Source organism: Myxine glutinosa, chromosome 6, assembly GCF_964187855.1.
Source record: "Myxine glutinosa chromosome 6, kmMyxGlut1.1, whole genome shotgun sequence".
In the NCBI taxonomy this organism is placed as follows: Eukaryota; Metazoa; Chordata; class Myxini; order Myxiniformes; family Myxinidae; genus Myxine; species Myxine glutinosa.
The window spans coordinates 62774414-62802235 of record NC_136266.1 but is presented as its reverse complement, the minus strand read 5'-3'; the positions used below and the strand labels follow the sequence as shown (position 1 = coordinate 62802235).

Genomic DNA, 27822 nt, shown 5'->3' with positions numbered 1-27822 from the left:
AAGTAAAAGTGAGAATGCTCAATGTTGTGAAAGCATACCGGTTGTGCTTGTGCATTTCCGTTCTAGATGAGCCTCGAAAGCCTGATAAACCTGAATGAAAATCAAAGCACGTTATCGAGATCAACATATCTGATAATGATGCAGGACAATAGCAAATTGAATGGACATTTTGCAATTGTCCAAATGTAAATATTTCATTTGTTTTGTTTTGTTGTTGTTTTTTACTTTTGCTTCACGTATGTAAGAAGGTTTGGTGGAGTTTCAATTAAGGGAATAAAGATGAGCAGCAATGTGTTCACATTCAGGGAATGTTCAAGGATGAGCAATTTACTCAAATGCACTTGCCTGCAAAACATCATCCAGCTTGAAATTGAATAAAAGGCCGCCAGGAACAATGGAAACTTCATTGGAAGTCCAGCCTGTAAAGGTTATCAAAATAGCACAATGTCCCCATACTTTACTACTCCACTGGTACATGATTTTGCAAAGCACAAAACAAAAAAAAACTAGAACGGTACTCGGTAGAGTGCATACCTCCGCCAGGTTGATTAGTTTACCTTTTGTATCCCACTGATAGGCCAGATTTGGATTCAGCCTCAACCAAAATATAATCAGCTTGTTCTTGTCACATAACCAACTCAAACTCGTCCACAACTTTGTGAGACATCGTGCCCTTGTATCGTTTTTTTTTGTATTTGTATCGTTTTTGGCCCTATCTCTCAATGGTAAAGAATCACGAGAGAAATTCCCAGATCCAGCTATTAACCAAAATCAAATCAATTCGACCTCGTCACAAACCAAACCTGTCCACCAAATTTAATCAGAATCCGTCCACAACTTTTTGAGATATCCTGCACACAAACAGACAAACAAGAAATATGCCATGAATAGCACGATACTTGCAAAGTCCCAAAAATAAGTTGTAGACCTTTGGCTTAGGTTGACCTCAAAAATAAATGATGGTTGGAATTCAGTGACCTGACATGCAAATCCTCTTCAAGTTTCATGTCAATCTGATTAAAATTGACAATTTTAGAAATTGTATACATTGACCTTTAGACTTGAAAATAATTGGTGGTTGAATTGAGTGACCCGATATGCAAAATCCTGTTAAAATTTCAAGTCAATCAGATGAAAATTGAGGATTTTAGAAACAGCACTTAAGTTGACCTTTGGCCTATGTTGACCTTTTGACCTTTATACCTCAAAAATTATTGATGGTTGAATTGAGTGACCTGATATGAAAATTCTGTTCAAATTTCAAGTCAATCGGATGAAAATTGAGGATTTTAGAAACTGCACCTAAGTTGTTTTTTACCTCAAAATCAATAGGCTTCTTCCTTAAAACCAACTCTACCATTTGGTGAAGTTTTGTGAAGATGGGTTTAAAATTGTGACCTGTAGATGATTGGCATACAGACAGAGAGACAAACAGACAAACAGAGACAGACTAACACACGTGATCAATCAATATACTTGGAAAAATCGTCGATTTTCACAAGTAACAAACACGGGTGAAAATGTAACCTCCGTCCACCTTTGTTGGGAGAAGGTAATAATGATGTATTGTTTTCAGCAAATGCCTATTACAGGCAAATTGAAAAACTTGGGGTTCAAGAGTTTTCCTGTAATATTGTTATGAATTTGGGGTAGGGGAATATCTAGATCTAGGTAGATCTGTGTAGGTATCATGCTTCATCTGTCGTGGGTAGCTAGAACCACCTCGATGTAAATAAGTAGAGGACCTGTAGCCCATATGTCGGATTAAGTGTATCTTCGTCCCCGCCACGAGGGAGCGGGGCATGTTAAGTAGTTGTAGGGAATATGCTAACTCCATTGTGTGTCGTTCCCTCTGTGAACATACCTGTGTCCCTTATGGCAATACACCCCATAGACATTAGATAGGCCCTTAGTGCACCACATTGGTAAAATCCCCCCCACCCGCCCTTACAATGACTGACGATAAAACAAACCGGAAAGACAAGCAGGAGGCGGCCGCGCAGTACGCCACCATGGGGATGGAACATCGTACAAGGCAGGCTAAGACCATGCCCACCACGCGATAGATGGACACCGAGGGGTTGGTGGGCGGGTCCTCGTGAATTGGGGAGAGGCCCGGCTGACGTCGGAGCACGCCGAACAAGAGACTTGGAGCGGCGGACATTTTGTCACTTCGGTCCGGACTTTGGTGGTGAACGTGTGTGTGCCAACATTTTCCCTTCTCGTTCCTGGATCCATCCTGCCCAGACCTCCGTCTCGACCTTTCTTCTTGCTTTGGCTTCTGCCTTCCCAGACCTTCCTTCCGTTCTCGCCCTGCTCGTTTGGTCCCTTCATCTGCGACTCGCTCGCCACAAACGTTGGGTGCATCGGAGGGCCATGCCGAACCCAAGGAGGATGTTGCACGCCCGCTCGCTCGCTTCCCGCAGGGACGCGAGGCCTGCCGCGCACCGGCGGACGTGGGCTTAGCAGCGCGTGAACGGGGGCGCATCGAGGCCTTTCTTCGCACCAACCGGAGCCGCGTTGGACGATGGACGTTACACATCCAGAGACAGATAAGACGCACCACAGAACATAACACGACGATTATTTTATTTAATTCCTTCCCCTGTGCTGTTGTTGAAGTGAGGTGTGCAGGATCCCGATTTAGGACATTTATTTACCAGCGCATCCATTGTTCTCGGATTCCGTTCAATAAACATGTTTCTTTTTGTACATTGAATTCGGTTTTCGTTCGCTTGATTTAATTTCCTGCAGGTTGAAGACTGCCGGCGAGATCGTGTCAGGTAAATCTCGCCGCTTCTTCCTCTTCCTCCTGTGCATATAGAAAATCCGCCATTGACCCGGACGCCTCGTTAAGCTCGATTCATCCGTGGTGACGCTTGGTCTGAACTGAGCCAAACCACACGACAATATTAGCAAAGGTAGTAGTTCAGTAAGGCAACCGTTGTCCTCAAACCAATTCCGAACAGACAACGTTATGACAATGCACATTGTCATGCCAGTATACGCAAGACGCTCCCTCTTTCCCCCCTTCACTCCTCGCCCCCACCCCCTACTCCCTCATCGTAATAATGTAATGTTGGCTAAAGAAAATCTCACAATAAGACAAGGTTATGAGGCACATGCTGTTTTACAATGTGAAAGAAGAATACAGACATGCAGGCAGGGACGGTTCATTTCAAGCTCGTGTGTTCCGAAACATTTGGTGGCATAGTGTAGTGTAACACCTCTTCTGGACTCCATACCAAGGGAGAATATGCTGGGAGCAGGAAGAGTCAAGGTCCTCTGGTCCAGGTTCAGAAACTCACACTCAAGCAAAAGCTGAAAAATATAAATAATTTAACTAATAAAAATCATTATTAATTCCTGTCTTCTCAACAACAAACTTTACAGGAAATGCAGGAGTAAGCATACATTTAATAGTGACGTTTGGTTGTGGAAGATTTTCAGCACATCTCAAGTGAAGTATCCAAAGTTGACATAGAAAAAGAAAGGTCTTTTTTTAAAGTTTTCCTTTTCCTGATTTCAGAAGCATACATTAAATTTTAAAAAGTTATATGGAATAATCTTAACAGTTAGTTTAAAGCTTTGACAATTATGAGAATTTTGTGATTTTCTTGTACCCATGACCTGACCCTGGGTACCCCCAGCATGTCTGCAAAATTTGGTGGAGATTGGCCCGGCTGTTTTTTTTAATAGTTTATCTGGAATTAAAATTCCAGACAAAGTATTATCATCGTACACTGTCCGTCCATCCGTCCGTCCTCCTATTTTGACGTCTCCAGCCAAACCGCTGGGCCGATCAAGCTGAAATTTGGCAGCATGGTTCCGCTCTTGACTGGCAATGGGGATGGCAAAGCTCGTTACGGTCACAATGGCTTTAAGTAGGTCAAAATGGTGGACTTAATAAATTCCTTCAAAAATCTTCTTCTCCAGTCCCATCAGTCAGAATGCTATCAAATTTGGTTACAACAGGCCAGGGCCCAGATAAGCTACAAGTCCAGTGGTCCTATTTTTTCCTCCCAATGATTTTCAGAACTATACAAACAGAGAATTTCCATGGGAGTAGTGTGTGTGTGTGTGTGTGTGTGTGTGTGTGTGTGTGTGTGTGTGTGTGTGTGTGTGCGCGTGCACGCGCGCGCGAGGGGGTGGCGGGTGATAAGCTTTAAACCTTGCCCAGATTCTGAAGTTCCTACACCCAAAATGTGGGGCCTCCAGGTACTACGGTTCGGCCGTGAACAAATAACGAGCAAATGCACAAACTAACATGAACACGGAAAATATTTATATAGATAATAGATAGGATGGGTTCTGTTTTTTGGGAATTACCCTGTATATAAATAAAATGTACCATAAGGTAACAAATGCAACTTCAGTTACTGTATGTTCCCAGGAATGTATATGGAGGCCCCCATATCTTATCAACAAATTGTCAAAAAGCATTGATGATGTCATGGTTAATCATGGCATTTCATGTCACAGCCAATAATAGACCCACAAACAAAAGTTAATGGGTTCCCGAACGGCTGTGAATAATGATCATCCGACGCATCCATACAAATTCTCACCTTGCTTTCAAACCATTTTGGCACAAAAATGGTCACATGACTGAACGATGCAAGTGAAGGCAAATCCAGCAGTGAGACCTGCAGATTAAAAATAAAAAATAAATACAACACATATTCGGATGTTTCTCGGCACAGTTGAGATGTAATAAGTGTGATTAATCAAATGTCCATCTATACTTGCATTTGTGAGTCTATTTCTATCTTTCGTTATAAAGTCCGTCATATTCAGTGAAAAGCAATAGACTAAGTATTAATATACACAGGCAAACAAGATAGTAACATTACTCGACACCCTATGGTTGCACATAAGCAAGCCAAACACATACCTTGAAGCCAGGAATCCTTTCTGCCTTGCCAGAGAGATCCTCACCTTTTAAACTACAAAAGCAATCACCACATTAAGGTAAACTTCAAATGTAACCAGCTTAATAAAACGTTTAACATGTAATTTAAGCTTTCAAAGGCACAACACACATCTGCCCAAACACTATTGGTCCTTCAAAATATCCTTTCTAAAGGGGGCAATCCATGCATTAAGAGTTGGCCTATTTGGCATTCCCATCTGAGCACCAAGCATTTTGATGCTGAGATCTCAGCTTTAAATCTCATATGTTCTTTGTCCATCAATGGCCTTATAAAAATATTAAAGTATACTTATGTCAACTAATGTCCATATCCTGCATGCCACATATGTACACACTCCTCCATGAGCCTTCAATCACTGCAAGAATAAATAATAATAATAATATAATCATCATAATAACTCGGGAATTCATAGAACACCCCACGCCGTGCAGTCTTGAGAGAAAAAAAAGGACGTGGGCGGGATCTGCGAGCTGCAAATTTGATTGGTTGTGATGACACAAAATACAGTAATATTTTGTCCAACTACTGCTAAACGGAAGGTTTTTTAAAAAGTGCTAAAAAGGCGATTTGTGTTCTACATTGTTGAAGTACAGTATATAATTCTACTGAAATAAAATAACGATTTTAAATGTTGTAGAAATATACCCGTTGATGCAGTGTGTCTTTTACCCCTCAATTAACACGTTACATTAGTTATTCAAGCCTGTTCTTTGTATCCTTTGTGACAACCCCAAACACAATAAGTTTCCTGTTTGGAATGATGCCAGACAGGCAGACAGTCTAAAATTATCTCACTTCTCTCTGCGCATGCACGATCGGGACAAATTCAGAGCCATAGTACTGCTAAACTATAGGTTTGTTTTCCGATTAATGTTCCAATTTGTGTTCAGAATATAACAATCAATTAAAATTAAGTTATTCCTCGATCATAAACTGATGTTTACAGACAGGCAGACAAAGTGAACAAATTGCTTCACCCCACTTTTGGCTTCATGCACATGCTGTAATAAGACAACAACAGAAACTACAGCAAAATAAAGGAATGTTCGTTCTTTCCTTGCACCAACATCTTACAAATGTACACAGAGCCAAACCAATTAATGAGTATTTGAAGAAGCTTACCAAACATCATTCTTGTATGTTGAACACCCATATATCCAGCTTACAAGTTCCTTGAAAACCAAAGGACATGTCAATAAAATGAGGTGAACATGAAATTTCCTTTAATCCTTCATATTTTGGAAAGGAAACAAAGAGGGAAAGGAAACTTACCAGGTCGTTACTTCTGCAGTAAAAATGGCTGTAATTTTCGGAAGGTATGGGGAAAACATAAAATGTCCCCACACTGCCCTAGATAACCAACAAAAGTAAATAACATCACTGGCAAACGCATTATCCGCCATTTCCATTGAATTAAAGTTGGACTCAAATCAACACACAATATGTTCCCTCCCTCCTTGGTACCTTGAGACTTTCTGAAATTTTGTGCTTCTTGAATCTCCATCGCGCCTTTTCTTCGAGCACCCACCCAGAAGAAACTGGAAAAAGGTAAAGCTAATGAAATCATTAAAAAGAAAAGATTTTGATCATCAGCAAGACATTTTGCCGACAATTATAAAACCAGTGCAGCAATAGCGAGCGATTCACATTTTTCAGTGCAGCTGTACATATCACATCTATGATTCTACAATAATGATGTGGAATCTTCTTGGTTTTATTTATTTAACGTCCTCATCTGTAGGCTCGTTCAAATCAAAAACGACTCCAAGATGAACCCACAAATGATACATTGGTGAAATTATGGTGTTTCATCACTTGTAAGCTCGCTGCTGTACAGATGGATACAACTATAGTTTTAAAAAGGTGTGATATATAGTGTCAAAATTGTCTGCCTGACATTGGCTGGAGAACGAGCAGACCATTTGTAGTTACATGGAGAAGATTATACAGATGGTCACATGACCATGGATCGGACGGCCCACTGGGCACTCAGAAGGCTTAGACATACCCTCTAAGATCAAGGAAAAACCGAGCCTCCAATCATGGGGCCAAATTAACAGCTTGTGTGGTCAAACTATTTAGGTGGAATGAAATTGAAGACTAAACAAATCCGTGGACATCAAGTCAAGATTCAACGTCCGATTATTACAAACATAATGTTGTTGTTGATTGTTCTTTCACAGCCACAATTATTCCCAACCACCCTCAGAAAAGTTTGGCCCAAGTCTTTCATGAACCGGCTGGCCCAACTTGATGTTCAACTAAGTAGGTGAGAGCAAGAATTTCAAATTTGTTCATGGTGTCGGTAATGGCTCACATACTCTTCACAAAGGACACCATGGGGATTATTAACATTTACCAACTCTTGCTGGCAGAGTGCCCAGTTTATAGTCTGTCCGAGGGACAACACACACATTGATGCCTCAATGTGCTTGCGAAACACCACAATGTCAGTTTATAGCTAGGTAAAGATTCAAACATTGGCTCGACAGCTTAAAGGCATGTTTGCATACCTCTAGGCCATCCTGCCAGCTCACAAACATCATGTGTTTAAAAAAATCAATAAAATCCCCTATTAAATCCAGAACTTTGTAATTACAAAGCCATACAATTCAAGACTTAATGGATACAACAAACAACAACAACATGCATTTTAAAGGCCATTTTCCCTACTAGAGCAGGGGTTAGCCTCTAACTTAATGGATATAGGAACAATTTTGTGATTTTACAGGAATGTAGAGTTAAGTCTTTTCAAAAATCAAAAAAACCAAAATCAAAAAGTTTTCAAAAATCACCTTAAAGGATCAATAAATAAGGGGGAAAAAAACAATAGGTTATCAGTTATTATTTAAATATGCACATATTAAGGAAGCACTTGGCTAGCATCGACATGTGACATCATTGACGGTGGACATATTGAGCTGCCATTAGTGTGAATGAGGTGAATTTATACCTGGTGTTTGCCTAATGCTTAGGGTGGTGGGCTTGGGATCCGAAGGTCCTGAGTTCGAAACCCGTTGAATTAACGCCAGGTTGGGTTGACTCAGCCTATCATGCTTCCGAGGTCGGCAAAATGAGTACCAGATAACTGTTTTGATGGAGAAGAGTGGCGACCCCCCGTTTATACTACACACTTACCCGTGTGTACCAGCCATACAAAGGCAATGCCGTCATTGCCCGAGGAGACTCGACATCATCATCAAATGTGAATTCAGTGGCAAAATTGAATTTTGTGAGGCGTACGAGTGTAATAAGAGAAAAAAGCTTCAGGGATTAGTTCATTACAATTGTTGAAAGATCCCTTGATGAGAAAATCCTGGACACATGACATTAAATGGGAAAACTCCATTGCAATAAAGCACAGTAGTGATTGCCATGAGAGAATGGAGGGAAATGTTAAAGATCCGGCAAGAATTGGCCACTGTGGTGAAATACCGACTGAGACAAGACGCCATCTCATCAAAATTCAACACAATATTGGTAAAAAAAATAAAATCAAACTTCCAGAATCAGCACAAAAATGATGTGGAAAAGTCAGAATCGCTGATGTCAGCCATGACAGATCGCTGAATGACCACCATGCCTCAAAGGTTGATTCCAGAGATCAACCCATCCAGTTGGACCAGAATTGCGAAGGCTCATCCCTCATGGAATTTCAGTCTGTAGCTGTTGTGTCACTGTCGAGTTCAGCGTGCGTCTCTCACTGGCAACATCAGCTGTAATTCAACTGTCTCAGAATTCTGCAATTCTCCAACTGTGGTCAACGCCACGCCACTGTTCTCCATGCATGCCAACTGCAACTGGCTCAGAGCACTGTGCTTCTCATCAACCTGGGATAACCAACTCCCACAGCAAAATAATGCACGGGCATATATCTTGACCTCCAGACTTCTCACCAATGAGAGGGTCTCTCAATTACCTCACATCTTGGCGAGCATAACATTTCTTGTTTCTCGACCTCTATATTCTGCACATCCCCTTGTCAATTAAAACAACAAACCAAAAATCCTTCTTCGACAAAAGCACAAGCAAATCAGTGGGGGAAGCAATCTCTCGGCACGAGGATGACATCAAACCACGTGTTATCAATGACTTTTAGAGGCCGAGTCTTGATCAGCATACACGGTGACAGATGCTTCAGGTTTGTTCCTGGAGGAAGGGTTTTTTCAAATTGGGATAATAATAATAATATTATAAATAGCCCCGTGGGGAACTAATGCTTATCTCTCCACTGTGTCTGAGAATTTTAAATTAATTTCCATGAATAAGCAAATCTCCCCCCCCCCCCCCCCCCTGCTCCCCCTTCCCCTTTCAGCCTCTTTTAGGGGGCGGATCCAAATGGGGAGCACAACCCCATGATACCTCACTGTTCTGATGTATCGTATCAAACTTGGTCCGTATCTGTCATACAGTTTGTAACGAAAATATGTTTTAGTGAATATGAGGGATTAGAGGAGGGAACATGTGGCCCCCTTTACAGGGGAGATACGACCTTGAGGAGCACAACTTAAGGTTAGGGCAAAGTGACGATGCTGCATGGCCAGTTTGGTCTGTTCCAGTTTTCGGTTTCTGAGAAGAGGATTTTTGAATGAAATAGCAATATTGGGGAATATTGGGAAAAATACAATTATTGAGAAATGGAAAAATATCAACAGCCTTCTGCCATTTGAAACTGTGATACCAGCATCACGAGCATTCAGAAGGAAACACCACATTATAGGCCAAGTCATAAGTAACTAGAACACTCAGTAGAGCGCATACCTCCGCTAGGCTGAACAGTTTACGTTTTGTATCCCACTGATGGGCTGGATCTGAACCAAAATCTACTTGGCTTGTTCTTGTCACCTACCCAACTCATCCACCAAGTTTTGTCATAACCCATCCACAACTTTTTAGACATCGTGCGATATATAGTTTTGGCCCTGTCACTCAATGGTGAAGAATCCAACCAATTTGTCCTTGACACACACACACACACACACACACACACACACACACACACACACACACACACACACACACACACACACACACACACACACACACACACACACACACACACACACACACACACACACACACACACACACACACACACACACACACACACACACACACACACACACACACACACACACACACACACACACACCACATGACCCTGAATTGAATTCTCTCATCTCCCCTTCCTGTCCAGGCTGGAGTTCCAAAAGGCAGTGTTCTGGGCCCTGTGCTTTTTGTGGTCTTCATCAATGATCTCTCCGACTCTCTGGAAAATCCTTTCCATCTCTTTGTTGATGACTCCACTCTCTGCCACTCCATATCTCAATCCTCAGATCGACAGGCAGCAGCCTCTTCACTATCTGCAGACCTGGACAATATCACAAACTGGTCAAACAAGTGGAACATGTCTTTCAATCCTGACAAATCTCGCACTCTCACTTTGTCTCTCCGAAAATACCGTCTGGAAAACCCTCCCATCAACTTTCTCAACAATCCTCTCGAAGAAGTTCTGTCACTCAAGCTTTTGGGTCTCACTATCTGCCATGATCTTTCCTGGGAAAACCACATTTCCAAGCTGGCCTCCAAAGCCAGTCGCCCTCAGGACATCCTCCGTCATGCGAAGTCCTTCCTGGGCACTTCTGAGCTCCTCACCACTTACAAAGCTTTCATCTGCAGCTCAGTGGAATACTGCTCTCCCCTCTGGGCTGGTGCTCCTGCCTCACACCTAGCCCAGCTTCAAGTGGTTGAAACCAAAGCATTCAGAATCGTTGGTATTTCCCATGATGAAGCCGATTCTGAGGGCCTTTCTGTCGCTCACGGCAGGCAGGTTGATGGTCTTTCTGTCTTCTACCGACTCCTCTCTGGCCTAGTGTTACGTGCTCCTCCCCGAACCCCGGTCACGGTGTACCTCCGAGACCCGAGAGGAGTCACGGCAGAAAGATGTGTTATTCTGTATGTCTTAGATCAATGGTGAAACCACACCAATTGTTACAAACAACAAATATTGTATTAAGATCACACACGAATAACAGTACAAAAAAAATAAATAGTAATCAATTGTACAACAAATATATCCTTCCTATGATGGTACCAATTGTACAATTCCCTGTTTATCGTAAAAAGGCGACAAACAGGGTTGGCGGCATGAAGGGCATCCGGCCGTAAAACATTGCTTCAAAAAGGGGACCAAAAAACAACAACAACCACGGTCCCCGAAAAGGCCAACCCCCGCTTTGCGGGGAAAAATGGCCTCTAAACGGTGGTTTTTTATGATGGTACCATCAGTTTCGTACAATAACTCACTGTGCTCCAAGTGAGCGCAAAGAACATCCCCAATGTCTCTGTCCCCGTCTTCAAGCCAAAGTTAATCAACTCCAGTGATCGACAGAACGATGTCGAATCGAGACCAGAATCCCGTTCGGTTGACAGTGACAGTCGCTGTCAAAGATGCGTAAAGGTGCCCTCAAGGCGACTGGGAAATCACCCCTTTGGATATGGACGTTCAACGGCTCCCTTTACGGCGAACCGCAAAGTTCCATTCAAACTTCACGTTACACACACACACCAGCTTAACTTCTGGATGCGGTGAAAATGGTTGAAGCGAGATGAAAAACCTTGAACGATGCGCAAATCCTGCACGAGGTCAAATGGCCAACGGCCCGTTCTCGAAACGTAACTGCCCTCAAACAACGATTCTCTCCGGAATCGATCGCAAAACCTGACATGCAGGTTTATCTGTCTCAGCGATAATAATTCTGTCGCAGGAATCCCTTTCCCGGGAAACCCAAAGTTCACTCGAAGGTGCCCGTTCGCCAGCGTTCGCTCAAAACCTCGAAACAGCTAGGCTTCTTCTCCGACTCACTCGCTCCGCCTTCTTTTTCTCTTCTTCCTCTTCATCGTCGTCGTCCGGTTCCGGTTTCATTTAAAACATGAACTTTTTTTTACCTTTTGATAATAGTAATATCTATTTCATTTAAACGATAACAATAATAGTACATGGAACCAAAAATGTTTACAGTGGATAAAAACCACAACAACGGAAGTGACGAATCCGTAACACCTAGCTCCCCCTGCTCTCTGTCCCCCAAATATTCCTTCAGGATGCACAAGATCTGCCAGAAACCCTCTGCTGGTGAAACTACCAAAATCAAGACGTTCTGCTCACATTCACTCTTCCATTCCTCTTTTTAACCATCTCTGGAACAAAGTCCATCACTCTCTTCAATCCCACTCCACCCTCCTAGTCTTCAAAACAGCTGTTCACCACCATCTCTTATCTTCCCCCATCCAAAACCTTGATCTTTTCTACCCCCATTAAAACAACCCAAGTCCACCTCTTTCAATCTCCAACTCCTTTCCTGAAATTCCTAGTAGTGTTCATTTGCTTTATACCGTGTACCCCTCCCACCTTCCCCCAGCCTTCCACAGATCCACAGCTATAGCCCCTCCCTTCCACAGATCTACTGACGTCCCTGTTCTCTACTGTCATTGTGCTTGTATGCTTTCCTCTCTCTCCCCATCTTCTCTCATGCTCCCTTTATTGGATGCTTTATGTGTCCGTGCACGTTTTCATGTTTAATGTGTTAGCTCTTACACGAGCCTCGATTCTGTATACAAAGAAAAAGAAAAGAAATAACCTGTCCACCAAGTTTTGTCCAAATCCATTCGTTTTGAAATATCTTGCTCACAGACAAACAGGGGTGCAAACGTTCTGTAATTTGTAAATCATTTGTGAAACACACCTGGAAATTCCAGATTACGCTCCAATCCATGTGAATAGCCCACACCAGGATTCCTGACAAAATGATGCCGTAATATGTCCATCCTTTTTTCTGCACTCTTTGTGATCTGCAGGGTAGGTCATAGACAAACAAAACAAGATAGAGGACGTTATCTGCACACGTCCGACAGCCTAGCTGATATTTTTATTCAACACCGTACATCCGTTTAAATGAGTAGATTGTGAAAATAAACTTCATAAAAACCCCTACAATTATCCATTGTCTTGTTAAAGTGTTGGGGATAATTGCTCATTTGAAATGACACTTAATAGTGTGCACATTGAAATTATTGTTGCTCAATAAGATTAGTCAAAATCTCAACTTTCTAAACATTTTAAAGTTTTGCACCGACTTCAGTAGGTGTTTAAACCTGGTTGGTAATTTATCTGTTTACCTGCTTGCTCTCATGATCCACCATGTCAAAGAGAGACCTGATGATGGCCAGCACCAGCTCCTTGCACCTGGAATAACAAATGTCAAAGAGGTACGATGTGCAAGTAAAAAGGTAACACATCTTCAAGCAAAAACCTGATGACTCCTCGCTGCTCCGTAATGGGGCACACATATTGGGGGAAGCCATGTTTACAGCATTTATTACAAACAGCACAAGTGGTGAACAAATGTCACAGAACGTCTCCCGATGTCCCTGCTCTCCAGCTTGTTGTCCCGCTCCCTTTATCATATGTTTTATGTTTTATGTGTCAGTTTTTTTTTTTTTGTGATCAATGTTAGCTCTTACACGAGCCTCGACCTTGTATACAAAAAAAAGACACTTGCACCTGTATTATCACACACACACACACACACACACACACACACACACACACACACACACACACACACACACACACACACACACACACACACACAAACACAACAATCGTATAATACACATGGCCCTATTAGTGACCCTCTGAAATGTGCACCCATTGATCAGACAGCTGCCGGACCACACCCACATCTGTCGCTTCACTCCACCCACCATAGTACCGAGACAAAATGATATGGCCTCCATTTTGGTTGCATCAGATTTGTTGCATCCGGTTTTGTTGCATCAGATTTCCATTGGCTTTGTTTGGGGTTTTTTGGGGGGTTTTTTTTTTGGTTTTTTTTATATACAAGATCGAGGCTCGTGAAAGAGCTAACATTAATCACACAAAAAGTCAAACCGTCACAAACCGAACACATAAAACACAAAATAAGGGGAGCGGTAGACAAGATTGGGAGAGAGGGGGAAGGACACAAACACAACATTTGAGAGCAGGGACATCGAGAGAACTGTGGGAGGGAGAGGGCTTGGGGGGAGGTGGGAGAGGTATAAAACATATGGACACTGCAAGGACTTCCAGGAAAGAAGTTGGAATTTCGAAAAAAGTGGATCTGGGGTGAATTAGCAGGGGTAGAAAAGATCAAGGTTTTGGATGGGGGAAGATAAGAGATGGTGGTTAAGTTAAGTGTTAAGTTAAGTTAAGTGTTAAGTTAAGATGGGTTAAGTGTTATTCATGGTGAGGGACCTCAAAAAATGTCATTACATGTCGAATGGTTGGTTTTGGTAAGGTTTAATGAAGCCCGTCAGAATGTGTGATAATCAAGCATTACGTTATGCAAGTTACTAAAAAAAAATAGCACCACGGAATTTTTGAACAGCCCCACATTGGGGTTAAGCAATATGTGACCGTGTGACGAATCAGCTCATTCTGACATAACACAGTGGGTGACAAGGACAAGAGGTGTTGAGTTAATTTTTTAATAAGGCATTAAATGGGTTTCCCAAACGTGCTGTTCATCTTTTAAAATCCCAAACATGCTGTTCATCCCTCTCTCCCTCCTCCCCAGAAAAACATTTAAATGTTTGGCGAAAACATCGATGTGCCCAAAGCACATTTAATATCGTTCCATAGCATGGTAAAGTGTCTTGGCCTGTTTGTGCATTACCATCAAAGTACACAGCTCATGATGCTGGGATCCCATGTTCAAATCCCATGTGCTTTGTGCTGATTCGTCCGTAATCTCCGAGTTCTAATGTGCTTGTATTTCATATAAAAATACATTGCTGTCTGCTGAAGATTTGTGGCTGCATATGTGATACATTTAAAAACTCCTCGATGAGCCTTTATTTTCTCACATAAAGCTCAAAGCTTCTGGAAAAGCTGATGACAAGGAGATCAACACCAACGATAAGTAAAGGAAAAAAAAAATAGAAAAGGGACAAACATTGTAGATTGCTCATCGAGGTATCAGTCGACAGGCTAATAACTGCATTCATTTTTCCACATGGTCTGTTGATTAAGATAAATTCAGATAAAGCCCATTTCCTCACTAGGCATGTAACTTACCAAACAATGGCCTGATGATCTGGTGACTGCCAGGTAAGAGGTACAGCACAGGTCTACAAATACACAGATGGATTAGCATGGCAATACAGGATATGACAGTATGAAAGCTCAAGTAAGAGAAGACGATCTACGTACGACAACAGAGACGGTATTGTTGTAGATGTCCACATGACGAAGTGAGGTGAGCGCAGAGCGTACTTCCCGGTCACGATGCCCTCCACCAACAGACAGGACGCTCACGTGCCTCAGCTGCTCAGCATTCTTCAACCAGTGAGCATTTACACTATCCAAGTAATCTGGTGTCAGGAACACAGCATTCCGTGTGAGACTAATGTGATCCACGCCATAGGACCATCAAGGCAGTTATTAACCAGTGTCCGCATGAGGAGAAGAGGTCGAGGAATATTTTTAATTTATTTGTCCCAGCCATCCCCTTCCCCCCCCCCCCCCCCCCCCCCCATTTTTCATGAATGATCCACAGGATATTTTTGTAAACTTGCAGTGTGAGTCCTGAGCCCACCTGTCAACAGCGAGTCAAACATGACAACTGGGGCGAGCTGTGGTGCGGCCAGACTGATAACCACACTGACGAGTGACGGGTCGAAGCCCGGAAGGGCAAACAAGCCTCGAGTCACTATACCACCCATGGAGTGACCGACGAGCACCACGCTTTGTGGGCGGTTCTGTGGATACAGTGTGCAGACAAGTTGCAACATGAAGTTGCCAAATTTCCTGCATTTACATAGGCCTACACGTCCTGTGTATTCAAAGCTCTCTTTGTGCATCGTACGAAGTCATCCCCAAAGACGGTTGAGGCACAACAAACACACCACCCAGAAACATAAATTGTTGACCCAGAAAATAAATATGAAGTCATGAAAAGAAAAAAAGGAAAATGGAAAATAAACCTTGTGGGGTACTTTTCAATGAAAAAATGTCATAGTGGGGCGGCTTAGCCCAAATATTCAAAAGAATTGTGCATTTTGTGATACAAGCACCAAATTTGGCACAAATGTACATTAATATGTTGCGAACATTTTCAGATATTGGGCCACTTGAAATTCCGTAATTTTGTTTTTCAAATTTTTTCAAATTTCGTAATTTCAAATTTTTCGGGTGACACCGTCACAATTTCAGTCTTCGAGGCCGGCCGATAGGCAAAGTGTGACCGGAAGGGACGAGGTTCTCCTGACCACGTGGCCCTCGATCTGGGAAGCGAGAGGCGTTCCATTAGTGGACGCGCCCCTCACGCCCGACTTTTGGACGGCCCCGGCAGGCCGTTTGTTTTGACGTTCCGTGACAGGCCCCGCACCCCCACCTCCGGGCCGACCGGAAGCTTGTGCTGAGTACATCATACCTGAACAACTCAGTGAGGCAGAACACAGCAGTGCACACCAGGGTGACCCCTTCAGTGCATAAACCAATTAACCTGTTCACTGCAGGGCATATAGAAATGAAGTTATTTTCTGCATATAATAATAACAAGTGAATCCTCTTGGATTGCGCTGAGGTTCGGGCATGGAATTTCTAGGAGGAAGTATAATTTGTATGCAATGAAAGTACATGTAATATGGGATCGAGTAAGATCGAGTAAGTTTCACCAGTGCGCGTGCGCGAATTTACGTCACGTCGGCAGCGAGAAGGCGTTCCCCAACACGAACCAATCAGGAACTGCCACGCCCACTTATATGATCTCAGAATTCCTGTGACAGGAATTAGCGTTACACTGGCTGGAAGTCAATTGCTAAAGGCGCTTCCTCAGCGCCAATATAAGTTCAGTTCTATATAACAATTTCTGTTATCACCACTACCACTACAACTACCACTACTACAAGCTTTGTCTGGAATTTTGTGGACTAACAGACAAACAGACATACAGACAAGCTGGGATCAAAACATTACCTCCTTCCACCATTGAGTGTAGAGGTAAACATCATGGAAATTATATCATGCCCTAGATTTAATTCATGCTTACCCGTGTATTTGCTTCACTGGTTCACAAGGTCTTTTGCATACATGTAATTCAGACTCTCGTCTTCATTGCTGACCACACAATGTTCGCAACATATTAATGTACATTTGTGCCAAATTTGGTGCTTGTATCACAAAATGCACAATTCTTTTGAATATTTGGGCTAAGCCGCCCCACTATATCGGCCGGCCTCGAAGACCGAAATTGTGACGGTGTCACCCGAAAAATTTGAAATTACGAAATTTGAAAAAATTTGAAAAAAAAAATTACGGAATTTCAAGTGGCCCAATATCTGAAAATGTTCGCAACATATTAATGTACATTTGTGCCAAATTTGGTGCTTGTATCACAAAATGCACAACAGGTTTGCTATGCTGCTACACTATCAAGGTATTCATCCAAAATAAGTGAAGCAAACTTCCTGTTCCTTATTTACAAAGTTTAACAGAAAGACCGTTTACACAGCAAGACAAAGGTGTGATAAAATATCCTGTGGAGGTTCCATTTCTTTCCTTAGGTGCTCAATTTAATTCGAAAATGGCCTCTCCTGTAGTGACATGTTAATTAACCTCATTTGGATCATCTTTTGAAAACGTTTACAAATCTCGTTTAAAACTTCATAACTAGTACATACTTGGTGATTCAGGTTCCTTTCACCTTTCTATTACCTTTCATTGAATTCTGCAGCCAGTGTGTCTCTTTGCCCATTCTTCACATGAAAATTGCTCTGGTTCTGCCAAGTTTGGTGTGGATTGTCAATGGACTGCAATCTTCAAGTTTCATCATAATTGTCCAATTGGGTTCAAGGCAAAACTCTGACCAAGCTGCTCAAGAAAATTTATTTTATTCTTATTCAGCCACTCCAGTGTGGCTTTAGCTTTGTGCTTCGGACCATTGTCCTGCTGAAACGTGAATCTCCTACCCAGTTTCACATTCATGGCTGCCTCAAGCAGGTTTTCATCAAGGATTCTCCTGTATTTTGCACAATCCAATGTCCCTTCTATCCTGACAAACTCGCCAGCCCTTGCTGATAAAAAGCAGCCCCATAACATGATGCTGTCACCCCCTTGTTTGACAGTAGGGATGGTGTTGACTGGGTGGTGTGCAGTGTTAGGCTTGCGCCACACATAACGCTTTCTATTTAGACCAAAAATTTCAATATTTGTCTCATTTGACCACAAAACTTTTCCCAACATACCTGCACCATCATCAAGATGTCTTTTTACAAACTCTATATGGACGTTTAGATGCATCATTTTCAGTAATGGTTTCTTTCTTGACACCTGTCCAGTGTCCATAGAGGTCAGCTTTGTGAAGAGAATGGGATATTGTTGATTGATGAACACTGACCCCCATTTTGGACATTCAAATTTGCAAATCTTTCAAACCTTGCAGATCTTTCAAAGTCATTGTTGGATTTACAGTGACATCCCAAACCAGTTTCCTGCCTTCCCAGCTGCTGAGTTTGGATGGGTGACCTGATTTGGGTAGAATCTGGATGATATAATAAGTCTTCACCTCTCAATGATGGATTTCCCCGTACTCAAAGGATTTTAAATCTTCTTGTAACCCTCTCCTGAACGATGCTTCCCACTTCATGTTTGACTTCTTTGGATAGCTCCTTGGTCTTCATGTTTTCCTTGTTGTTTGACCAAGTGAGTTGCACCTAAAAACTCCTTAGATAAATGGGGGAGCTTCATTTTAAAGTTAAACCACTGAATACATACAGGTGAAACCTATTACACTTATTTTGTAACCTTTCAAACAAATAATTTGCTCCTGAAGTAATTTAGTATTAATGAGGCAAGGGTTTGAAGACTTATGTAACCGAGAATCATCTGATTTTCTCTGTTAATCAAACTTATTCACATTTTATCTGCATTATTTTAGCTTGACGTCACTTCAGAGTAGTTTGTGAAGACTCTATATATAAAGTTTGATTTGAAAGCATCATGAAATAAGCTCAGGTAGCATCAAAATGTGAAAACTTTGGAGGGGGTGGGGGGGGTAAATACTTTTGCAGGCCAATGTAGCCTCATCTCGCGATCTCGCGAGAGATCTCGCGAGATCTTGGAGACGGCGGCAGGGATTTTCGAAGCTCCACACGGTCTCCACGTTTTTCGAAGTTAAGTCTGTTCACAATTGTATTTTGTCGAAACTGTATTTATCTTTCGGTGTGTGAAGTTATTGTGTGCAACTTTGGTTGTTTCTCGGTGTTTATCTTTCATAAATTGATCGTCTGTTTGCCGTGTCGCGAGCAAGGCCTTGTACAGTGTGCACTGTACAACCTTGAGGCTTTGTTTTTCTCTCAGTGGTCCGTCGTTTGTGATCCAATAACTTTCGTTCTCTGTATTCCCAGTCTTTTCACCCATAGCCTACTTCCTTGTGTAAATCTCAACTCAAAAAAAAAAAAAAAAAAAAAAAAAAAAAACATTTCCTTCTCTGTTCTCATTCGTTTATTCATTCTTATTCGTTCGTTCGTTCTTCGACCACGTGTTTCTCCCCCATTTCCCCAGATAGTTTTCACTCATTAACCTTCAATGTTTACACTTTCCCCTCAAGTTATGTATTCCGTCATATTTTATAACACCTTTTTCTTCTTCTTCTTTAAAAGGCTGCTTTCGACTTGCTCACCAAATCAATTCATCCCAAAAAAAATATCCATCTCCTATAGTGCCTTTGTTCTACATTCCCTAAACTCTCCTGCACTCCATCCTCCATCCAGCGTCCTTAAACGTATTTTTAACTCGAAGGTCACAAGAAACTCATTTTGCAATAAATGTTCGTTTCCCATAAATCGTACACTTTCAAAAATCCAATCTCACCCCTCCCCTCCAAATCTTCCCCATAACCCCTCCCCTCCAAATCTTCCCCATCACCCCTCCCCTCCAAATCTTCCCCATCACCCATCCCTTTCAAATCTCCCCCCTTGCCCCCTCCCTCCTAAACTACCCCCTCACCCCTCCCCGCCAAGACGCCCCCTCGCCCCTCCCCTCCTAGACTCCTGCCTCACCCCTCCCCTCCAAATCTCCCCCATATCCCATCCCTTTCAAATCCCTCCCCTTGTCCCTTCCCTCCCAAACTCCCCCCTCACCCCTCCCCTTCAAATCTCCCCACCCTCATTGCTTCTCAATTTCCCCCCGCTCACTCCCCCTCCTCAAAGCGTCCTCCCCGCTTCTTCCCCCTTCAAACTCTCACCTCCATCTCCCCCAACCTTCTGCCTCGCTCTTCCCCCTCCTCAAATAACACCTCATTGTGGCTCACCCAATCACCATCAAACCTTTTGTCCGCCCCATCCTTCCCTTTCTCCGAGCTATTCTGAAATCTCTGACACACCTTCAACAGCTCTCCCTACCTCTTCCACCTCTTCCACATCTTACCCTACCCCTCCTCCCCCCTGTTCTGTATCTGATGCTCCCCCTTCCTCTTCATTAACGGTATGGACCTCAAACATCCGGGGCCTTCGTTCAAACTTAACCGATCTCTCCATACAGGTTGCTTCTGTCAAACCAGACGTGATCTGCTTAACAGAAACTTTCCTCCTTTATGATGTCTCTGATTCCATAGTATCTCTCCCGGGCTACTCCCTCCTCCGGTATGATAGACCTGAGCCTCGTCCTGGAGGCGGGGTTGCTATCTTTATCAAAAACTCTTCCTCACTCGCCCTGCACTGCACTCTCTCCACCTCACCCCCAGGAATACCTCTGGCTACGGCTTCCCCTTCGCTCCCACCTCTTGTTCATATGTGTGTTGTACCGTCCACCAAACAGTGATGACTCCATCTACATCTCGCTGTCTGATGATATGGACCAACTTCTATCTACTCATCCCAACTCTCTCTTCCTCATATGTGGTGATTTCAACTGTCATCATGCCAGTTGGCTGGGTGTGGGTACCTCTCTCACCAGCCATGGCTCCTCAGCAAAGGACTTTTGCGACTCACTGGGACTGACACAATCTGTCAATTTCCCGACCCGGATCTCAGTCAACGGAACATCTTCTCTTCTGGACTTGGTTATGACTAACTTCCCTGAAAATGTCTGCTGCTCTTCTTCTGCTCCGATCGGAACATCTGATCATGTCCTTGTTAAAGTGGACATCTCTCTGACCATCCTCAGGGAGCCTGCTCAGCGTCGACGAGTCTGGCATTTCACTCAGGCCAACTGGCACAGTCTTCAAGCAGCCATCAATCATCTGGACTGGTCTCCCATCTCTACCACCTCTGACATCAACTCATCCTGGGAATTCATCCAAAGTAAATTGCTCTCTCTCATGCACAGATTTATCCCATCTCGTCTTCAGTTGTCATACCCTTCCTCCCGTCCATGGTACACGGAATCTTGTGGTGAGGCTGTTGCCCAGAAACAACTTGCCTTCGTCTCCTGGAAAGCAAATCCAACGGAAGGAAATCTCATTTCCTTTCACAAAGCCCGAAACAAGTGTGTGTCCACCCTCAGGAGAGCCAGGAAACAATATCTCTCCGTTCTCAAGACCGAACTCTCTTATCTGTCTCCCTCTTCCAAATCCTGGTGGCGTCTGGTCAAATCCGTTTCTGGTGTTTGTTCCCCCTCCATCCCCTCCCTTACCTCAAACGGCTACACAGCTGACTCCGCACGTGAAAAAGCTGAATGCCTCAACTCTGTGTTTGCCTCTAAATCTTGTGTCCCAAACCCATCCCTCTCTGTACCCACCATACCCAGTCGTACCCTGCTGCTCCTGGACTCCGTGTCCTTTCCTCCTGACAAGGTGGAAAAGTTTCTGTCAACCCTCGACTCTGATTCTGCAACTGGACCCGACGGCATCAGCCCACGGGTCCTAAAATCCTGCTCTGCTGCTCTATCTCACCCTCTCTCTGTTCTCTTCGCCCTCTCTTTTGCTCAAGGTCAACTGCCATCTGCTTGGAAATCAGCCAACATCACCGCTTTGCACAAAAAAGGTGCAAAAACAGATCCTAGCAACTACAGACCAATCAGCCTTCTCCCAATTATCAGCAAAGTCATGGAATCCATCATTGCTTCTGATATGAAATCTTTCCTCTTCTCCAATGGCTTGATCTCTGATCATCAATTTGGTTTCAGACCAGGTCACTCTACTCTGGACATGCTGCTTCTGCTGTCTCAACAATGGATGGAGGTCCTCAATGCCAAACAGGAAATTAGAGCTGTCTCCCTCGACATATCACGTGCCTTCGACACGGTCTGGCACCCCGCTCTGCTCACCAAACTCTCCTCCTTTGGTATCCATGGAAATCTCCACGCATGGCTGGCGGACTTCCTCTCTAGTCGTCGTCAACGTGTGGCCCTGAATGGGTTTCTCTCATCTCCTCTTCCTGTTCAGGCTGGAGTTCCCCAAGGCAGTGTTCTGGGCCCCGTGCTTTTTCTGGTCTTCATCAATGATCTCTCTGACTCTCTCGAAAATCCTCTCTATCTCTTTGCTGATGACTCCACTCTCTGCCGCTCCATTCCTCTTCCCTCAGATCGGCAGTCTGCTGCCTCCTCACTCTCTGAAGACCTGGACAAAATCACAGACTGGTCAAACAAGTGGAACATGTCTTTCAATCCTGACAAATCTCACACTCTTACTATGTCTCTCCGAAAAGATCGACTGGACAACCCTCCCATCTACTTTCTCAACAATCCTCTCCAAGAAGTTTCTGTCGCTCAAGATTTTGGGTCTCACTATCTGCCATGATCTTTCTTGGGAAAACCACATTTCCAAGCTGGCCTCCAAAGCCAGTCGCCGACTGGGCATCCTCCGTCGTGCGAAGTCCTTCCTCGGCACACCTGAGCTCCTCACCACATACAAGGCTTTCATCCGCAGCTCAATGGAATACTGTTCTCCCCTATGGGCCGGTGCTCCTGCCTCACACCTAGCTCGGCTTCACGCTGTTGAAACCAAAGCTTTCAGAATTATTGGAATCTCCCGCGATGAAGCTATCTCTGAGGGCCTTTCACTCACTCACCGCAGGCAGGTAGGTGGTCTTTCTGTCTTCTACCGACTCCTCTCCGGCCTTGCACCCCCAGCTCTCTCTGTGCTCTGTCCCCCAAATATTCCTACAGGTCGCACAAGATCTGCCAGCAACCCTCTGATGGTTAAACTGCCGAAATCTCGGCTCTCCCCTCACCTTCACTCTTTCATTCCTCTTTTCTCCCGCCTCTGGAACAAACTCCCTCACTCCCTTCAATCCCACTCCTCCCTCCAGGTCTTTAAAACAGCTGTTCACCACCATCTCTTATCTTCCCCCATCCAAAACCTTGATCTTTTCTACCCCCGCTAATTCACCCCAGATCCACCTTGTTTGAAATTCCAACTTCTTTCCTGGAAGTCCTGGCAGTGTCCATATGTTTTATACCTCTCCCACTGCCCCCTTCCCACGCCCCCCCCCCCCCCCCCAAAGCCCTCGCCCTCTCTCAGATCTCTCGATGTCTCCATGTCTCTCGGTCCCTGCTCTCAAATGTTGTGTTTGTGTCCTTCCCCCTCTCTCCCCATCTTGTCTACCGCTCCCTATGTTATATGTTTTATGTGTCGGTTTGTCTTTCTGTGTGATTAATGTTCGCTCTTTCACGAGCCTCGATATTGTATACAAAAAAAAAAAAAAAAAAAAAAAAAAAAATCCTAAACCACCACATCCACTCCTTCATGGCAGGAAGTACAACAGATTCGAATTACAACCGGAACAATACCAGCTATATTATACTTTATGGTTTCAGGGAGGAAAACCAAAACTCCTCTCACCATGTTTCTCAAACCATCAAAAGTTCCACAAAAGAGATGCGTTACTTGCAGTTTTAACCCGATTTAACGAATCAACAACCCATAACATATAATTCAATGGGAGACGAGATGTCATCAAAATGGTCATGCAAAATATGAAATAATAACACCGCAACACTCGTATACCGGATAGAGGGAGAGCAACCCGTGTAAGCAAGCATTTGCGAAACGTGTCTGCCTCTCGAGCACGCCACCGTACAGTGCCACAAACTCTTCATTATAGGCAATGGTGAAAAAGTCGAGGTGGAAAGGCCTCTGGAGGTTCTGGGCCTTGCGTAATGCCACCGAAGCCAGTGAACGTACTGAATAAGAAACGCCAACAGGTACGATCACGGTGGAGTCAATGAGGACTCCTCCAGAAAATCAATTTAGTAAAACAATATCATACGTGTTACAATAACACCGCAACACTCGTATACCGGATAGAGGCTGTCATTGTCATGTCATGACCTGTTGTCATTAATTTGTAGAATGAAAATAATGTAACACTTGGGGAGGGGAGAGGGAAGCAGAAGGAAAGATAAGTTTTTGTATAGTATCCCAAGTAGCACATAATGTTGCATTATGGGTACAGACGTAAAGACATGTACATTGTCAGACTACCACAGGAAAAGAAATACACTTCAGTTCAATGTATGAATGCAAAGAATATACTGCAATCGTATGTACTCGTATTAGAAAGGAGAATGCACAAGGAAAGAAGTATTAATGCAAAGAATGGGAATGAAGGAAATAGGTTTTAATAAATAATATTAAAAAAAGGTAGGAGGCTGTTCAAAAATTACGTAATGCCCAGGGATTGACGGGTATAGCACAGGTCTACAGGTCTCTTATCTAGGCCAAGCATTACGGAGTGTTACAGGGAATGGGGGCATTTCTAGTGGCGTTACGTAACACTATTAACCAACAAATAATTTGTTTAATTAACCAACAAAACAAATATTTCATGACAAAAAAGTCGGACGCTGAGTGAATTTGTTTAAACAGGACACGACTCCATGAAGTCCAAGCATTCGCCGATCATTGTGAACAAGAATGCTGATCGACCAATCAAGTTGGTCTTTGAAAGAAGGGGGGGGGGGCGAGGGGAGGGAGGAGGGTGTGTCTTAAAGTGTTATGTAACATCTTAGGGGGTGTTTGGTCTGGTGTTACGGAGCGTTACAGGGGGTGGGAAGGTGCCAGACTTTAGCAAAAATAGCATTACGTAATTTTTGAACAGCCCCTGGAGAGAAGAATATCAAACTTAAAGATGAAGTCCAACAAACCTTGCTTTTCACTGCCTGCATTCCCTGGGATGTACAATACAGGAATTCCGCCGAGTTGAAGGCTTCGATCACGTTCCACCGTGTGACCCTCTCCGTACAGATACAAGCCGTAACCCATTTGCCGATATGGCAACCTTGGCCGAATAGATCGATACTGTGCAAAGAAAGGAACGGGTCAGTAGCAATGTAGTGGCGAGACAGGAATAGGTCCAGTTCATTGACCTATTGACAATGCAGCAATGATTATCGTAACAATGCCATGAGCTGTCACTGTCAAAAGTGGAACACAAATTTGTCCACCACTTCAAATCTCATTTCATACTGCCATTTGGGGATAATGGTTCATTGGAATGGCCTGTGATGATCTTTTCCTGGATTTATGATGTATTTTTGGTTGAAATTCCCATTGGAATGGAACTCTTCCAAGCAAAGCCAGCCGCTGGTATAAACACTCTATGCGGTTGTTTAGGGCCACAACCGCTAGGGGGGGCCACACATGGCTAACTCAATGTGTAGCCATGTAACGCTGGGGTAACGTTGCCGTCAACGTTTTGTTGTTATGTAGCAGCGCCATCGCCAGCACCTGCCTTCTCTCTCCCAATCTCCCATTCGCAACTTATTTTGACCAACAGAGTACACAAATGGCTCCTAAAAGAAAATTTATGTCTGGCGCTCAAGGGCGGAAGAAGAGAAAATTGGAAATGGTAAAAAGAACACAGGATAAAGGTATGTGATTGTTTGTTTGTTTGTTCTGATTGAATGAATCTGACAGTCGTTTTTCTTGCAACATTAAAGTCTTCTTTTAAAATAACTAGTGCAGTGCCCGTTCAAAACATGCCTGTTCCAAATAGGCATTATTTGGATAAACTGACCACATATAAATAGGCCTGGAAGATACATATAACATACCCATGTCATGTCTTCCAGTCTATGTTTAAAAAATAATAATAATAATAATCTTTTCAGGGGCATTATTGAAATATTTTGGAGCAACCTCCGCAGCACTAAGACCATCTACCTCGTCAGCTGACATGACTGCTGCAGAGGGATCATCGTCAGATTCAGAGACTTCAGGGGCATCTACTCCCTCCTCTGACGTGACTGCGTCTGCTGCAGAGGTCGTAACTGAGGTACCACAGCCTTTTACATCATCCACTGATATTCCATCTGCCACCTCCCAATATCCAGTTGCAGCACAACCGCAAGATCCATTTGACTGGCCATCTATCCCGTCAGATGCAGGGAAAAAAAAAAAAAAAAAAAAAAGAAAAGAAATGTACGCAGAGGCAAAATGTACGATGTACATGTACAAAATGTACGATGTAAAAAAAAAATGGACGCAAAAAGATGCAGACAGGCCAGATATTGTACGCAGAGGGCCGTTTCAGGTTGCCCCAGCATTCACCTTTCTTAGAAGGCAGGATGGTAGACGTTTTCATCACCACTACACATACAGGACACTGGTAAATGAGGAAACAATTAAGCGGAGCTGGCTCGTCTACTCCAGGAAAAACAATGCAGTTTACTGCTTCTGTTGCAAACTGTTCTCCAGCAAGACATACAAGTTGGTTAAAGAGGGACTGTCAGACTGGATGAACATTGGGGCCTTGTTGAAAACCCATGAAAACAACCCTGATCACACAAAGCATATGGTCACATGTAAGGAGCTGGAGCTTCGACTCAAGAAAGGGAAGACAATTGACCAGGTAGAAATGTCCCTTATAGAAGAAGCATCACAAAAACGCTGGAGGGAGGTTCTCAATCGCCTGGTCGCCATTATTCAGTCATTAGCAGAAAGAAACCTGGCTCTCAGGGGAACTGTTGACACTTTGTACAGTCAGAATAATGGCAAATTCTTGAAAGAGGTGGAACTTTTAGCCAAGTTTGACCCAGTAATGAGGCTGTAGTGAAATTATACCAAGGTTGAACCCAGGAGAGTTACTCGCTTCAGCCACTGAAGGGCGTCTATAAAACCTGGGACGTCCGCGACGCCTAGCCACTCCTGTGACATTTACTTTACATGTAGTCTTGAATGGTACGTATATGCTAGACTCGCACATATATACTAGACTCGCTTGCTTTGACTATTATTATCGGTCCTCTCTGTATGATACCGAGATCCTGATATCTATTGCATGATTGTATTTTTACAGGATGATGCCAAAGATCTAATTGAGATTAAACCTACCTATGGGACGAAGTTGTGGATCTGGTTGATTTTCACAACACTTAATCTCAATTAAGATCTACGGAAATGGCGGGACACAAGATGATCAATGTACCGACACTCGGCTCCGACCCACAAGCTGAGGATTCGGGCTCGGTGTTCGCTCACTGGCGCAAAATGCTGGAGAACCAGTTCGGCGCCCAGGATGCCGTACCCACCGCTGAAACGAAGCTGTCTGTGCTACAGACCAAAGTCGACCACAACGTTTATAGGAGCATTGTTCGATGTACGACGTACGATGCCGCCGTGGCGGAACTAAAGCGACTTTACATTAAGAAACAGAGCGTGGTGTACAACAGGTATCTGCTCGCCACGCGACGTCAACAGCCAACCGAGTCGATCGACCGCTTCGCTCAGGAGCTGCGGCACCTCCTCGCGGACAGTACTCAAGAGGTACGGACACACGAGCAAGTCCAAGACGATCTTGTCCGAGACGCTTTCGTCTCTGGAATCAGCTCTACAGATCTGAGACTCAGGCTCTTGGAGACAGCTGACCTAACGTTCGCGGAGGCCCTACGGTTGGCCAACGT

The 27822-nt window shown here is 43.7% G+C and overlaps 1 protein-coding gene across 4 annotated transcripts in view; it reads right to left on the bottom strand.

Moving 5' to 3' along the window:
- The window catches only part of PGAP1 (post-GPI attachment to proteins inositol deacylase 1), a 76299-nt gene that overhangs the window by 30507 nt on the left and 17970 nt on the right, over positions 1 to 27822 (bottom strand). For 3 of the 4 annotated variants that reach the window (XR_013623813.1, XM_078779926.1, XM_078779927.1), the window contains 15 exons: positions 25066 to 25219; positions 23927 to 24102; positions 15575 to 15737; positions 15190 to 15350; positions 15055 to 15107; positions 13113 to 13179; positions 12680 to 12785; positions 6399 to 6472; positions 6207 to 6284; positions 6057 to 6106; positions 4895 to 4946; positions 4569 to 4646; positions 3246 to 3321; positions 346 to 419; positions 39 to 90 (listed from right to left, as the gene is read on the bottom strand). Coding sequence is in view for 3 of the 4 variants with exons in the window: in XM_078779926.1 (XP_078636052.1) it covers positions 39 to 90; positions 346 to 419; positions 3246 to 3321; positions 4569 to 4646; positions 4895 to 4946; positions 6057 to 6106; positions 6207 to 6284; positions 6399 to 6472; positions 12680 to 12785; positions 13113 to 13179; positions 15055 to 15107; positions 15190 to 15350; positions 15575 to 15737; positions 23927 to 24102; positions 25066 to 25219 (1414 nt within the window). In the remaining variant the exon portion in view is untranslated. The remainder of the gene's footprint in view (positions 1 to 38; positions 91 to 345; positions 420 to 3245; positions 3322 to 4568; positions 4647 to 4894; positions 4947 to 6056; positions 6107 to 6206; positions 6285 to 6398; positions 6473 to 12679; positions 12786 to 13112; positions 13180 to 15054; positions 15108 to 15189; positions 15351 to 15574; positions 15738 to 23926; positions 24103 to 25065; positions 25220 to 27822) is intronic. The other variant, XM_078779928.1, reaches the window with a different exon arrangement.